Raw genomic sequence first — 13764 nt, forward strand, 5'->3', positions numbered from 1 at the left:
TTCGCACATGTCATACCTGGGTGAGGGCCTCTCCCTTCTCACACGGAGACATATCCCCACCTGGCCCTCGGAGGAGTGAGGGCTGGTGGGGACTGTCGGGGTCCTACTGGGCATGGAGCTCGCGCCTCATACACCTTAGCTCTTCCTTTGCTCCTGATCCGGGACCTCTGACTTGCTGATTTGTTCGTATGTGGCTTCCTCGGGCTCCCTGACTGGGCACTTCAGTAGCTCAGAATTGGGTGTGGAACCAGGTCCTCTGGATTTGAGTTCTGCTGTGAATGGTCTGATTGTTTTTGTGTTCTTTTAGTATTTTATTTTATTTCTTTTCTCTCTTTTTTTATTTAAATTTAGTGAGAAGAGGGGAGGCAGAGAGACAGAGTCCTGCATGCACTCCAACTGGGATCCACCTGGCAATCCCACTAGGGGGCGATGCTCTGCCTATCTGGGGCCCTTGCTCAGTTGCTCAGCAATTGGGCTCTTCTTAGTGCCTGAGGCAGAGGCCATGGAGCCATTCTCAGTGCCTGGGGCCAACTTGCTCCAGTTGAGCCATGGCTGCAGGAAGGGAGAGAGAGAGAAGCAAGAGGGTGAGGGGTGGAGAAGCAGATGGGTGCTTCTCCTGTGTGTCCTGACCAGGAATCAAACCCTGGCCATCCACACGCCAGGCCAACGCTCTACCCCTATGCTAACCAGCCAGGTGGTCTGATTGTTTATTGTGCACGTGCTTCCTGCCATTTGTAGCTACTGATCTCTGCACAAGCAGGATGACGGTTAACAGCACCTACCACACTTGTGTGCATGCTCCCCAGTGCCTGGGCCCCCAGAACACTCTGCTGGGCTGTTTGCTCACAGCGAGGAAGCATTACCTCTCCAGGACGGCCAGAGAACCCTGGGCTTCCCCTTCTCTGTTCCAGCCTCCCTGCCCACGGAGCTGCCGGTGACGCCCCACCTACAGGAGCTGGCCGTGGGAGCCGTGACCTCCGACACCGTGCACCTGTCCTGGGCGGTGGCCCAGGGCCCCTTTGACTCCTTCCTGATCCAGTACAGGGACGGGCAGGGGCAGCCCCGGACAGTGCCCGTGGACGGGGAGCTCCGCGAGGCCACCGTCTCCGGCCTGGCCCCTGCCCGCAAGTACAAGTTCCTGCTCGTCGGGATGCAGGACGGCAAAAGGCACGGCCCGCTCTCTGCAGATGCCAAGACCCGTGAGTGAGGGCCAGAGGCCCCGCTGCCCCTGGAGCCTTTTGACCGTCCCTCGCCCCTTGCGGCAGCCATGGGAATGTCACCTTCTGTGCTCCACACGCCAGACCGCAGGGACTCCAGACCCGTCTCTTTACGGGGTTCAGTGACGTCCAGTCCTGCACCCCCCGGACCCCAGATCCCACCCTCCCCCTGCTCCCCCTTTCTGTGAGGGACACCTGCTTTCTTCGCCGGCTCCTCTCGTCCCTGTGTGTCAGCCTCCCCCTTCCTGATGTGGCCCCGAGGAGGCTCTGTCTGCCTGTCACCGTTTCTGTCTGTCTCTCCCCACGTACCTGTCTCTCTGTCTTTCCAGTGCCAGACACAAAGCCTTCTCCTCGCCTGGGGGAGCTGACAGTGACGGACGTGACCCCAGACTCTGTGGGCCTCGCCTGGACGGTCCCCCAGGGCGAATTCGACTCCTTCGTGGTGCGGTACAAGGACAGGGACGGGCAGCCCCGGGTGGTGCCCGTGGCCGCAGACCAGCTAGCAGTCACCGTCCCCGGCCTGGAGCCCAACAGGAAGTACAAGTTCCTGCTCTACGGACTGGCGGGCAGGAGGCAGCTGGGCCCCGTCTCTGCCGAGGGCACCACGGGTGAGCCCCGCCTTGCGCCCCGCCACTCCCAGCGCTGGCCTGTGGCCCTCCCGCGAAGCTGGCTCCTCTCCGCCAGCCTCGGCGTGACAATCACAGCAGCACATGCACACTCTCACTGCCTCCCTACCGGATGCCGGGCGCAGCTCCGAGCATTTTGTGTGCATTATCTTTTTCCCGTTCACCGACTGGTAATGACATAAAAACAGTCCAGGCTTGGGCCCTGGCCAGTTGGCTCAGCGGTAGAGCGTCAGCCTGGCGTGCAGAAGTCCCGGGTTCGATTCCTGGCCAGGGCACACAGGAGAGGTGCCCATTTGCTTCTCCACCCCTCCCCCTCTCCTTCCTCTCTGTCTCTCTCTTCCCCTCCTGCAGCCAAGGCTCCATTGGAGCAAAGTTGGCCCGGGCGCTGAGGATGGCTCTATGGCCTCTGCCTCAGGCGCCAGAATGGCTCTGGACGCAACAGAGTGACGCCCCAGAGGGGCAAAGCATCGCCCCCTGGTGGGCATGCCGGGTGGATCCCAGTCGGACGCATGCGGGAGTCTCTCTGACTGCCTCCCCGTTTCCAGCTTCAGAAAAAATACAAAAAAAACAAACAAAAAAAAAACAGTCCAGGCTTCAGAGCCAAGCAGACCCGTGTTGACATTCTGATTGCCAACTGTGTGGCCACGGACAAGCCCCCGACAAGCCACCTCTCTTCCTTGAACCCCGGTTTTCACACCTGCGTGGTGGTGACGAATCATACCGATGGCACTTGATAAATGCTCACACCCTCTTCCCTCCATCCTGGCTCTGCGGCAAGAGGTGGGGAATGCGGAGGGTTTGGCTGCAAAGACACAGTGGAAAACTCTGGTGTCCCTGTGCGACTCAGTCCCCTGCCCAGGGAAGGGGTGGAGGGGGGGTCACTGACCCTCACCTCGCTCCCAGGACCATGAATCACCTTGGCCAGACAGGGATGGGGCACACGGCCATAACCTCATCCCTGAACCCTCGTTAGGGGCCTGGATCCAGGCTTCCTCGCCGTCCCCGTCAGTCAGTGGGTCTCTCCCAGCTCTGCCCCTGGCTCTCCCCACCCCCACCCCGCCCTCTTCACCCAGCTGCATGGCCTAGGGGTTACTGCGGGGCTGGGGGGTGGGGTGGAAGGAAGGCCCAGGCTGATAGAGAGTGGATAGTCGTATAGTCGTGCTGGGCAATGGCAGCCCGTGAGCTTGACCGGCTGCCCACCCTGGCTCTTACTGTCAACCTGACAACCCAGACGCCCTCTGGGAACTTTCCTCAGCTCTAGCCATCTTTCTTCCCAGGGGACTGGGGTTCGGGGGGAAACTGAGGCCCTTCTCAGCAGCCCCAGTCACCAGTCTCCCATTTGCTGATCTGTGCACTTCCTGCACCCTGTTCCCAGCAGGGAGGGAGTGGGGTAGGGAGGAGCCTGGGCACGGCCTCTGGAGGAGGGGACCAGGCGACCCACCCTGCTTTCTGTAGGACAGGACTGGCCCTGGCTGGTGGGCTCAGCAGCAGAGCATCTGCCCGGCATGTGGCTGTCCGGGGCTCCAGTCCCAGTCAGGGCACACAGGAGAAGCGCCCATCTGCTTCTCCATCCCTCCCCCTCTTCTCTCTTTCTCTCTTTCTTCCCCTCCCACAGCCATGGCTCAACTGGAGCCTCCCAGCACTAAGGATGGCTCCATGGCCTCTGCCTCAAGCACTAAGAGCTCAGTTGCTGAGCAACAGAGCAAGGGCCCCAGATGGGCAGAGCGTCGCCCCCTGGTGGGCGTGCCGGGTGGATCCCGGTCGGGCACAGGCGGGAGTCTGTCTCTCTGTCTCTCTTCCCTTCACTGAAAAAAAAGAAATGACAGGACTGGAGCAGACTTGTCTTCTGAGTGGCTGTCCTTGAAGCCACACTTCAGGGACCCTTTCCCAGACCCCCCACACCCCCTGGAAGTCCAGGGCGGAGGTGAAGTCACCTCTAAGAGCGGCTGCCCCTCCTCTCCCCACAGCTCCCCCGGAGAAGGAGCGGCAGCCCCCACCCCGCCTGGGGGAGTTGATGGTGACAGATGAGACCCCAGACTCCCTGCGCCTTGCGTGGACGGTGGCCCAAGGCCCCTTCGATTCCTTTGTGGTCCAGTACAGGGACACAACCGGGAAGCCCCGGGCAGTGCCCATGGCCGCAGACCAGCGGGAGGCCACCATAGATGGCTTGGAGCCTGGCAGGAAGTACAAGTTCCTGCTCTACGGGCTCCTGGGAGGACAGCGCCTGGGCCCCGTCTCCGTCCTGGGAGTGACAGGTGCGTGGCAGGCTGTCCTGTGTGGCCCTGGCGAGCCCGCCTGTGTGGGTCTGGGCTGAAGATGCAGGGACTGGCCGGGTGGGCAGGGGTGTGGCAGAGCCCTGCCCGGTCCCAGAGGAAGGTGCTGAGAACCAGCTCTGACGGCGAGGAGGGGTCGGTGCACAGCCAGGGCCAGGTGCCCAGGAGCAGCCCGGGCAGTGGACTTCCATCTCCGGACACCGCTTCCCCTGCCCCAGTGCTAGGCTGCTCCCCGCTCCGGTAGGGTGGCCTTGTCCAGATAGGGGTACCTCGCCCCGCCCCGGGATGAGTCAGGAGACTTTTCTCAAATGGAAAATCACTGGAGAGCAAACCCGCAAAGGGCAAAGGAACCAACAGGGGCTGCGGGTGCGTGGCGGGGGGGGCGGGCAGCGGCGGCTGTGTGTGTGTGTGTGTGCGCGCGCGCGCAGGGGCGGACTCTATCCCACAGCAGCTGTGTGTGTGTGTGTGTGTGCGCGCGCGCGGGGGCGGACTCTATCCCACAGCAGCTGTGTGTGTGTGTGTGTGTGCGTGCGCGCGGGGGCGGACTCTATCCCACAGCAGCTGTGTGTGTGTGTGTGTGTGTGTGCGCGCGCGCGGGGGCGGACTCTTCCCCACTGCGGCTGTGTGTGTGTGTGTGTGTGTGCGCGCGCGCGCGCGCGCGCAGGGGTGGACTCTTCCCCACGGTGGCTGTGTGTGTGTGTGTGTGTGCGTGCGCGGGGCCGGACTCTTCCCCACCGCGGCTGTGTGTGGGGGTGGGCGGGCTCTTCCCCATGTCGGCCCTACGGGCAGGGCAGATTCGAACCTTGTCACCAGCCTCCTCCATACGCAGCCCTCCCTAGTTCTGGTCACTTAGTCCTGCCTCAGGCCGTCAGTACAGGAGTCCTCAGACACTGGGGGGGGGAATGAGACACGGCGGTGGGGGGGACCGGGGAGGCCGCACGGGTTCAGGCCCAGCAGGGACGCCCACAGAGGCGTCATGGGGCCTTCCAGGGAGGACCGGGCGCGGACCTCGGCACCAGGGCAGGGAGGTGGCAGGAGAGCTTGGTCCCTGTCTTCTCTTCTCCTGGCTTCCGCGGCCGGACCGTAAAGTCCCCACCTCAGCCCTGGGACACCTGGAACCCCCTCTTTGTAAGGTGCAAGGGAGTTGGGAGGGCCCTCTGCGTGCACACACGTGCGCACACACACACACACACTCCTCCCCTGGGCCTCTCCCACAGCTCCAGAAGAGGACGCCCCCGCCCCCTGGCAACCCAGCACAGAAGTCCCCGAGTCCCCAGAAGGGCCGCACCTAGGGGTGCTGGCCGTGACCGACAGGACCCCAGACTCCCTGCGCCTTGCGTGGACGGTGGCCCAGGGCCCCTTTGACTCCTTCGTGGTGCAGTACTGGGACCCAGACGGACAGCCCCAGGCCTTGCTCGTGGGAGGCGACCAGAACAAGGTGCTGGTGTCGGGCCTGGAGCCCAGCACACTCTACAGGTTCTTCCTCTACGGCCTCCAGGACGGGAAGCGCCTGGGACCCGTCTCAGCCGAGGGCACCACAGGTAGCGGCAGGCAAGGGCCCGCTTGGGTCTGGGCCTGGGGGGCCCAGGGGGTGCGTGTGGGGAGGTGACCATGGAGGGAGGAGCCCTGGCTCTGCACATGTCACTGTGGGTCCTCTGGTGGGTGCCAGCTCCTCCGTAGCTCCACTTGACACACTAGGAATGAGGGGCCAGGGTGGGTTGGCGGAGGGGCCCTGTCCCAGGTCACCAGCTGCTTTGCTTCTGTTTCCAAACCCTTTTCCCTCCCACGCGCTCTGCGCAGGGGCAGCTCCTGCCGGCCAGACCCCCGGGGAGCCCGGGCCCCGGCTGTCCCAGCTCTCCGTGACCGATGTGACCACCAGCTCCCTGCGGCTTAACTGGGAGGCACCCCCTGGGGCCTTCGACTCTTTCCTGCTCCGCTACGGGGTCCCCTCCGCGAGCACTCTGGAGCCCTATCCGCGTCCCCTGCTGCAGCGCGAGCTGACCGTGCCGGGGACGCGGCACTCGGCCGTGCTGCGGGACCTGCGTCCTGGGACCCTGTACAGCCTCACGCTGTACGGGCTGCGCGGGCCCCACAAGGCCGACAGCGTGCAGGGCACCGCCCAGACGCTCAGCCCAGGTGAGCCCCCCACGGGGAGCGGGCCCCTCAGCCAGAGGGAGGCTGCTGAGCGGTGCAGGGCGCGAGGCGACTCCCACGTCCACGCCTGTAGCCAGGGGGCCCCGGAGGAGGAGGAGGAGCAGGAGGGGGAGGAGGGGTGGGAGCACGGAGCAGGAGCCCCGTGCCCTCACCACCGTTCCTTGGCACACCTCTGCCCTCAGTTCTGGAGAGCCCCCGGGACCTCCAGTTCAGTGAAATTGGGGAGACCTCAGCCAGGGTCAGCTGGACGCCCCCGCCATCCCGCGTGGACAGCTTCAAAGTCTCCTACCAGCTGGCGGAAGGAGGTGACACGCCCCTTGTCCGTGCCCCCATTGGCTCCCCTCTCCCCTGCGCCCTCCACTCCGCCCACCCTGCAGCCCCTGCCGGCTTCCCTGGGCAACTCCTCAATCCCCCCTGTGTTTACAGGGGAGCCCCAAAGCGTGAAAGTGGACGGCCGAACCCAGACCCAGAAACTCCAGGGGCTGATCCCGGGTGCTCACTACGAAGTGACGGTGGTTTCTGTCCGTGGCTTCGAGGAGAGTGAGCCTCTCACAGGCTTCCTCACCACGGGTGAGCGGGGCAGGGTAGACCACGAGGCCGTGGGGGGGGAGTGGTGTTGGAGGGTCCGGGTGTGGGGCGCAGGGGTGTGGTGGGGAGAACAGCGAGGGGGAGGGGTCTCTCTGAGCCCCCCGCGCTCGCTCCCCGCAGTCCCCGACGGCCCCACCCAGCTGCGCGCCCTGAACCTGACCGAGGGGGCCGCCCTGCTGCACTGGAAGCCGCCCCGGGCTCCCGTGGACACCTACGACGTCCGGGTCACGGGCCCAGGCGGTGAGTGGCGCTCAGGCTTCCACGGGGCGCTCGTGTAGGGGGGGGAGCAGAGGCCCGCTGGGCCCTGGCGGGGCAGGTGGGCAGCCGCTGACACCCCCCCGTGCCCAGCCCCCGGTCTGCAGGCCTCAGCCCCGGGCAGCGCGGTGGACTACCCCGTGGACGGCCTCGCACTGCACATCAACTACACGGCCACCGTGCACGGCCTGCGGGGTCCCAACCTCACCTCGCCAGCCAGCATCACCTTCACCACCGGTACCTCTGTGAGGCGGGGCGGACGGGGTAGGGGAGGCAGGTGCAAGCAAAGGCCTCACCTCCCTCTTCTCTCCCCACTTCTCCTTCTCCAGGCCTGGAGGGCCCCCGGGACTTGCAGGCCAAGGAAGTGACCCCCCGCACAGCCCTGCTTACGTGGACTAAGCCCCAAGTGCCACCAACCGGCTACCTGCTCACCTATGACACGCCTGGTGGACAGATCCAGGTGGCCCCAACCCGGCCGGCTGCACTGACCAACTCCCCGCCCAGGGTTCCCTTCTGGGGGGGAGGGGCTGCCTCTGTACCCCCCTGTCCCCGGTGGGGCTCCGCCTCTCCGCCCCGGAGTCCCTGACCCACCCCTTCTGTGTCCCACAGGAGATCTTGCTCCGTGGGGACGTCACCTCGCACCAGCTCCTGGGCCTCTTCCCCTCCACCAGCTACAGCGCGTGGCTCCGGGCCGCGTGGGGGGAGAGCTTCTCGCCCCCCATCTCCACCTCCTTCACCACGGGTACTCCCGGGGCGGGGCCGAGGCCGAGGCTGAGTGGGCGGCAGGGGTCTGGGCTTGGGAATCAAGGACTGCCCCCCCCCGTCCCACCCTCTCCCCCAGGAGGACTGCGGGTCCCCTTCCCCCGGGACTGCGGAGAGGAGATGCAGAACCAGGCCGGCACCTCGAGGACCACCACCATCTTCCTCAATGGCAACCGCGAGCGGCCCCTGAACGTGTTTTGTGACATGGAGACTGATGGTGGCGGCTGGCTGGTGGGTGGCAGCCCGAAGCCCGGGGGGGGGGGCCTGCCCCGGAGGGTAGGGGGCAGGGGGGTGGGGGTGGGGGCTGCTGCTCCGGGAGCCACGAGCTGATGGGAACCCACCTGCCTCCCAGGTGTTCCAGCGTCGCGTGGACGGGCACACGGACTTCTGGAGGGACTGGGAGGATTATGCCCAAGGTTTCGGGAACATCTCCGGGGAGTTCTGGCTGGGTCAGTGCCTCATGGGGATTGTGGGACCGGAGAAGGGAGGGAGGGCCGGCCCTGTGGGCATCAGGGCCGCGGTGAGAGCACGCTTCCCACCCCCCCAGGCAACGAGGCCCTGCACAGCCTGACCAGCGCCGGTGACTACTCCATGCGCGTGGACCTGCGGGCCGGGGGCGAGGCCGTGTTTGCCCAGTACGACTCCTTCAGGGTCGGCTCGGCTGCCGACTACTACCGCCTGCACCTGGACGGCTACCGCGGCACGGCGGGTAAGGGCCGGCTGGGCCTGGGGGCTGGGTGTGGGGGGGGGGGCAGGGGAGCCCCTCACTCCTCCTCGCGCCCACCCACCAGGCGACTCCATGAGCTACCACAGTGGCAGCGTCTTCTCCGCCCGAGACCGAGACCCCAACAACCTGCTCATCTCCTGCGCTGTCTCCTACCGAGGCGCCTGGTGGTACAGAAACTGCCACTATGCCAACCTCAACGGGCTCTACGGGAGCACCGTGGACCACCAGGTGAGGGGCCTGGGGCCCACGCAGCCGGGGTGATGGGGGGCTCGGCCTGCCTGGGGGTGACATGCTGTGGGGCAGGGCAAGTAACTGAGCCCCAAGGGCCCACCTCTGGGACAGGGAACAATAATGCCATCTCGCCTCGGTGTTTTGGGTAAGGAGATGATTTATTGGAGGGGAAGGGCCAGCTCAGAATTAAGCCTCGGTCCTCTGCAGTGGACAGTTACGAAGGCGGCAGGGAGGGAAAAAGGTTGGCTGATTTCTGGGGAGCAGCTCCCCAAAGGGACAGGGATGGGACGTCTGCTTTGACTCTCCGTCCACAACCTCCCTTCCAGGGAGTGAGCTGGTACCACTGGAAGGGCTTCGACTTCTCCGTGCCCTTCACGGAAATGAAGCTGCGACCCAGAGGCTACCGGGCCCCCACCTGAGGAGGCCGAGCCCGGCTGACCTCTCCCGCCAGGGTACAACGGCCTGCCGAGCACTGAGAGGCGGCGAGCAGGGGACACCCAGCGCCCGCCTTCACCACCCAGCCGCCAGAGGAAGCCTTCTCCGCCGCGATCTCACGGCACTTTGTTTACAGGGGGGGAGGGCAAGGGGCTGGATGGGAGCAATAAAAGGAGAAACTGAGGCACGAGGCCGCCCGCGTCCGTCCTGCTGGTGGTCAGTGGCATTCTCCCGGGCCGTCGCCCCCCCGGGGCTGCAACCGCACCCGGAACGGCTGCACCATGAGGTTGACCCCGGAGCGCGGGTCGGGCTGCAGCGGGGGCAGAGTGCCGGCGGCCGGCAGCAGCGTGAAGGCCTGCAGCAGGCGCGCCAGCACCACGAACAGCTCCAGGCGCGCCAGCGGCTCGCCCAGGCACACGCGTGCTCCGCAGCCGAAGGCCAGCGCGCTGGGGCTCGTGCCCGGCGACAGGAAGCGGTCTGCGGGGGCGGGGGAGGAACAGACCCGGTCAGCGGCTGCTGGGGACCGGGCTGGCGCTGCTCGCACCCGCGGTTTCCCCACCCCCGTGCGCACCGGGCCAGAATTCGTGTGGTCGCTCCCAGACCGTCTTGTCCAGGTGGGCACCTTGGAGGTTGGGGATGACCACCGTGCCCTCGGGGATGTCGTAGCCGGAGATACTGAGGACGGGGTGGAGTTAGAGGGGCCTGCCAGGCACCCCCCCCCCCACCACCACCACCAGCCATTCCGGCTCACTCCAGCTTCGCGGACTCACCTGCTGGGCCGCGTGGTGCGGTGTGGCAGCGCCAGGGGCACCACCGGCCGCAGACGCAGCACCTCCGCGATGGTGGCGTTGAGCAAGGGCAGCCGTGTGCGGTCCTTGTACCGGACCCCCGCGCTCCAGGCCCCAGTGCCCAGCTCACGGTCCAGCTCCTCCTGCAGGCGCTGCTGGACCTGGGGAATGGGAGAAGCCCCGTGTGGGGCCCAGCCCTGAGGCTCAGCAGCCAACCACCACCGCGGGGAGGGCGGGCTCTGTGCCAATCAGGAGAAGCCCCCCCCCCACCGCGGCGACACAGCCGGCACCAGGTGGAGCCCCGAGAGGCCAGGACCTGCCCCCCACCTACCCAGGGCTCACCTCAGGGTGGTGAAGCAGGAACACCACAGCCCAGGAGAGGGTGGTGGACGTGGTCTCCGTGCCCCCAATGAAAAGGTCCACCACCGACATGCGCACGTGCCCTTCCAGGAGCTGCCCAGGGCCCCCCTCCACTCTCTGCTTCCCCACGCCCTGGAGCATGTAGTCCGTCATGTCCCTCCAGCGGCCGGCCACCATACTCTCCTGAGGACGGGAGGGGCCCTGAGTGGGAGAAGGGGCGGGACGGGTGGGGCGCCCAAGAACTAACCTATCCCTGCAGAGGCGATTGCAGGCTGTGGGCTGAGGGCTGTGGGCTGAGGGCCGTGGGCTGTGGGCTGTGGGCTGTGGGCTGAGGGCTGTGGGCCGTGGGCTGTGGGCTGTGGGCTGAGGGCCGTGGGCTGAGGGCTGTGGGCTGTGGGCTGTGGGCTGTGGGCTGAGGGCCATGGGCCGTGGGCTGTGGGCCGTGGGCCGTGGGCTGTGGTCCGTGGGCCGTGGGCTGTGGGCTGAGGGCCGAGGGCCGTGGGCTGTGGGCTGAGGGCCATGGGCTGTGGGCTGTGGGCTGAGGGCCGTGGGCTGTGGGCTGAGGGCCATGGGCCGTGGGCCGTGGGCCGTGGGCTGTGGGCCGAGGGCCGTGGGCTGTGGGCCGAGGGCCGTGGGCCGTGGGCTGAGGGCCGTGGGCCGTGGGCTGAGGGCCGTGGGCTGTGGGCTGTGGGCCGTGGGCTGTGGGCTGAGGGCCGTGGGCTGTGGGCTGAGGGCCGTGGGCCGTGGGCTGAGGGCCGTGGGCTGTGGGCTGAGGGCCGTGGGCCGTGGGCTGTGGGCTGAGGGCCATGGGCCGTGGGCTGTGGGCTGAGGGCTGTGGGCCGAGGGCCGTGGGCTGTGGGCTGAGGGCCATGGGCTGTGGGCCGTGGGCTGAGGGCCATGGGCTGTGGGCTGTGGGCTGTGGGCCGTGGGCCGTGGGCCGTGGGCTGAGGGCCCGGTCCTCGTGCGGTGCCCACCTTGTGCCGCCTCAGCTGCTCCTCCACAATGTGGTCCCTGTTGGCCATGGCCTGCTTCAGCCTCCAGAGGCCAGGGCTGGGGAAGAACTGTTCGAGGAGCGAGAGCACAGTTGCCGGGAAGGAGGCTTGGTCCCACCCGCTCCCGGGGGCTGGGGAGTCTGGGCTCAGCCTCTCACCCTGAGGACGGGAACCACGTCCAAAATCTGGATGGACCAGTGGTCCCAGGTTTCCATCAAGTCCTGGACACAGTCGTGAATGACACGCACTAGGGTGTCCTCCTGCAGAGGAGGGGATCCTCTCAGTTCTGGACAGGAGTGGGGCAGAGGGCTGGGCCCCGGCCTAGGGGAGTGTGAGGGGCGCTGACCTGGTCTCCAAAGGTGAGGCAGCAGATGATGCTGCAGGTGAGGAAGGAGAACTCCTTCTGGATGGCCACGGGGGCGCCCGCCTGGGCTCTCATGCGCTGGGGGGAGAGAGAGAGCTGAGCGGGGGAGTGTGAGAACTGGGGGGGGGGACCGAGCGCGCCGGGGCTGCTGGGCGCCGGGAGGCCGGCCTGGGGTGACCACAGGGCCCAGCCTGACCTCACAGAATTTCTGGGTCAGCTGCTCCACCAGGGGCTCCATGGAACCGCGCACGCCCAGCAGCAGAGCCGAGCGCGTGAGTCTCTTGTGGGCCTTCCAGAGCTGGGTGTAGTCCCCAAGCGAGAGGTCCTGGTTGTGCGGCGACACCAGCTTGTCTGCACGCAGGAGTGGGGTGCGGGGTTCGAGCTGACCATGGGGAACCGGGCCAGACCTTCCTTCCCTGCCTCACCGCCCCCCCCCGCCCCGGCCCCTCCTGGCCCCTTACAGGATGGGATGTGGGGTCGGCCGGCAAAGTCCACCCACTTCTTGACCATGGCCTCCTCGATGGTCCTCTTGGAGTTCAGCACCACCACCTCTGGAGGAGCACCAGAGTGGGGCGTCAGCAGGGAGCGCCCCCCCACCCAGCGTGGGCAGGCGGGGGTGGCTGGGCCGGGGGGGGGTGGCGCTCACCTCGCAGCCCGAGACGCAGCCTGTAGACGGGCCCGTGCTGGTCAGCCAGGCCGAGCAGGTGGGCGGGGAGGTTGGGCTGACGTAGGTGCAGGAAGCCGGGCACCAGAGGCGGCAGGTGGAGGCTCCGGAGCTTCCACCGGCCCCACAGCAGGCGGGCACCAGCCAGCGTGGTCAGCAGCAGCAGGCCGAGGAGCAGCATGGCCGGAGACCCAGGCGAAGGCCCCGGCCCGGCCACTTATAGCCCCGGACGTCCCGCCACCCATTTGCCTGTTCCCAGGCCCCTGCCCACTGCCCCGCCCACTCCTGGAACGGCCTCAGGCCCATCGGCCTTGGGGAGTCCGTATTTCAAACAACGGGCCTTTCTCCATACATCCATCAAGAAGAAAGAGAGGAGAGTGGGACCCTGACCTTCCTCCCCTCCCCCCCTCTCCGGGCCTCAGCTCTCTGGCTCCACACCAGCCATGCAGAAGAACGTGCCCAAGCTCTGGCCTGAGCCGCCTCCCTCTGCCACCCAACCCCGCCACCTGCCCGTCACTGCCACAGTTTGTCTCTAAGGGAACACAGTAGTCCCGCCCCGTGTGCCCTCTGGGGCTGTTGGAGAACAAAATGAGATACAAGGTATCTGTGTGTTCTTTTCACTCACGGATGGACGGGCGGACGACCCCTCAGCCCCGGTGGCCCGTGGGTCCCCTCTCCACACCCGTAGTTCCGTGTAATTGCCAGTGTCTCCACTTCATCAAACGTTGAAGATGAAGAATAACACGGCCCCCAAGTTGGGGCTCTCACCATGTGCCTCGTGCTTTTAGGTCGCAAGGAGCAGAGCAACTGGGAGGGACTTGAGCTGAGAATATAGTAAGAACTGTTCCGTGTATACAGGGGTGTCTCACGGGACCCGGGAGTGGGGGGGCCCCGGGGACAGGCTGTGTCCCCACGCTCTGTTCCTCCCTCCTGTGCCTGCGGTCCAGCGGCCTCTGCTTCAGGCCCAGGGAGAGCAGGACTGTCTTCGGGGTCAGAGTCCACAGGTTACAGGTCCAGCCCAGGGGCAAGCGGGGTTCCCAGCACAACTCAGTGTGCCCCCCACGATTCCCAAGTCCCCAGGAAGGAACGCAGCAGCCACGCCTGGGAGTCGGGGGTGCAGCCCTATCCCGAGAGCTGTACGGTGGGGTCCCACTGGACCATCAAGGACCAATGTTATTTATTTTTTTTATTTTCATTTTTTTTCTGTATTTTTCTGAAGCCGGAAACGGGGAAGAGACAGACAGACTCCTGCATGCGCCCGACCGGGATCCACCTGGCACGCCCACCAGAGGGCGATGCTCTGCCCACCAGGGGGCGATGCTCTGCCC

General features: G+C 66.3%; 2 protein-coding genes across 3 annotated transcripts in view; one reads left to right on the forward strand and one right to left on the reverse strand.

The window, feature by feature from the left end:
• Positions 1-9451, forward strand: part of TNXB (tenascin XB) — a 77646-nt gene extending 68195 nt beyond the window's left edge. The window contains exons 31-46 of the mRNA XM_066260794.1: positions 912-1199; positions 1547-1825; positions 3811-4098; positions 5334-5657; positions 5917-6252; positions 6453-6575; positions 6697-6840; positions 6979-7098; positions 7207-7350; positions 7443-7573; positions 7723-7855; positions 7955-8106; positions 8228-8324; positions 8423-8584; positions 8667-8830; positions 9160-9451. Coding sequence (XP_066116891.1) covers positions 912-1199; positions 1547-1825; positions 3811-4098; positions 5334-5657; positions 5917-6252; positions 6453-6575; positions 6697-6840; positions 6979-7098; positions 7207-7350; positions 7443-7573; positions 7723-7855; positions 7955-8106; positions 8228-8324; positions 8423-8584; positions 8667-8830; positions 9160-9252 — 2978 coding nt within the window. The 3' untranslated portion in view covers positions 9253-9451. The remainder of the gene's footprint in view (positions 1-911; positions 1200-1546; positions 1826-3810; positions 4099-5333; positions 5658-5916; positions 6253-6452; positions 6576-6696; positions 6841-6978; positions 7099-7206; positions 7351-7442; positions 7574-7722; positions 7856-7954; positions 8107-8227; positions 8325-8422; positions 8585-8666; positions 8831-9159) is intronic.
• On the reverse strand, positions 9274-12648 carry CYP21A2 (cytochrome P450 family 21 subfamily A member 2). Of its 2 annotated transcripts, none has more exons than XM_066260649.1 (10): positions 12419-12648; positions 12234-12323; positions 11969-12123; positions 11755-11850; positions 11567-11668; positions 11391-11477; positions 10399-10617; positions 10039-10217; positions 9840-9943; positions 9274-9745 (listed from the first exon to the last, which is right to left on the reverse strand). In XM_066260649.1, exons 1-10 carry the CDS (start codon positions 12615-12617, stop codon positions 9486-9488), a joined length of 1491 nt encoding a protein of 496 aa, XP_066116746.1. In that variant the 5' UTR covers positions 12618-12648; the 3' UTR covers positions 9274-9485. The 2 variants fall into 2 exon arrangements, with proteins under 2 accessions (XP_066116746.1, XP_066116661.1); XM_066260564.1 differs by having other exon boundaries at positions 9275-9745; positions 10399-10599; positions 12419-12646.
• Positions 12649-13764: the final 1116 nt, after the last annotated feature.

This window comes from Saccopteryx bilineata, chromosome 1, assembly GCF_036850765.1.
Source record: "Saccopteryx bilineata isolate mSacBil1 chromosome 1, mSacBil1_pri_phased_curated, whole genome shotgun sequence".
NCBI lineage: Eukaryota > Metazoa > Chordata > Mammalia > Chiroptera > Emballonuridae > Saccopteryx > Saccopteryx bilineata.

Bases quoted from the DNA above. Each gene is read 5' to 3' on its own strand.
- CYP21A2 (XM_066260649.1), bottom strand. From the start codon at position 12,617: ATGCTGCTCCTCGGCCTGCTGCTGCTGACCACGCTGGCTGGTGCCCGC. The intron at 11,478-11,566 runs GTGAGAGGCTGA...CTCCTCGAACAG, and splicing joins ACGTGGTTCCCGTCCTCAGG to TTCTTCCCCAGCCCTGGCCT. The intron at 9,944-10,038 runs GTGAGTCCGCGA...CCCCGTCCTCAG, and splicing joins CGCACCACGCGGCCCAGCAG to TATCTCCGGCTACGACATCC.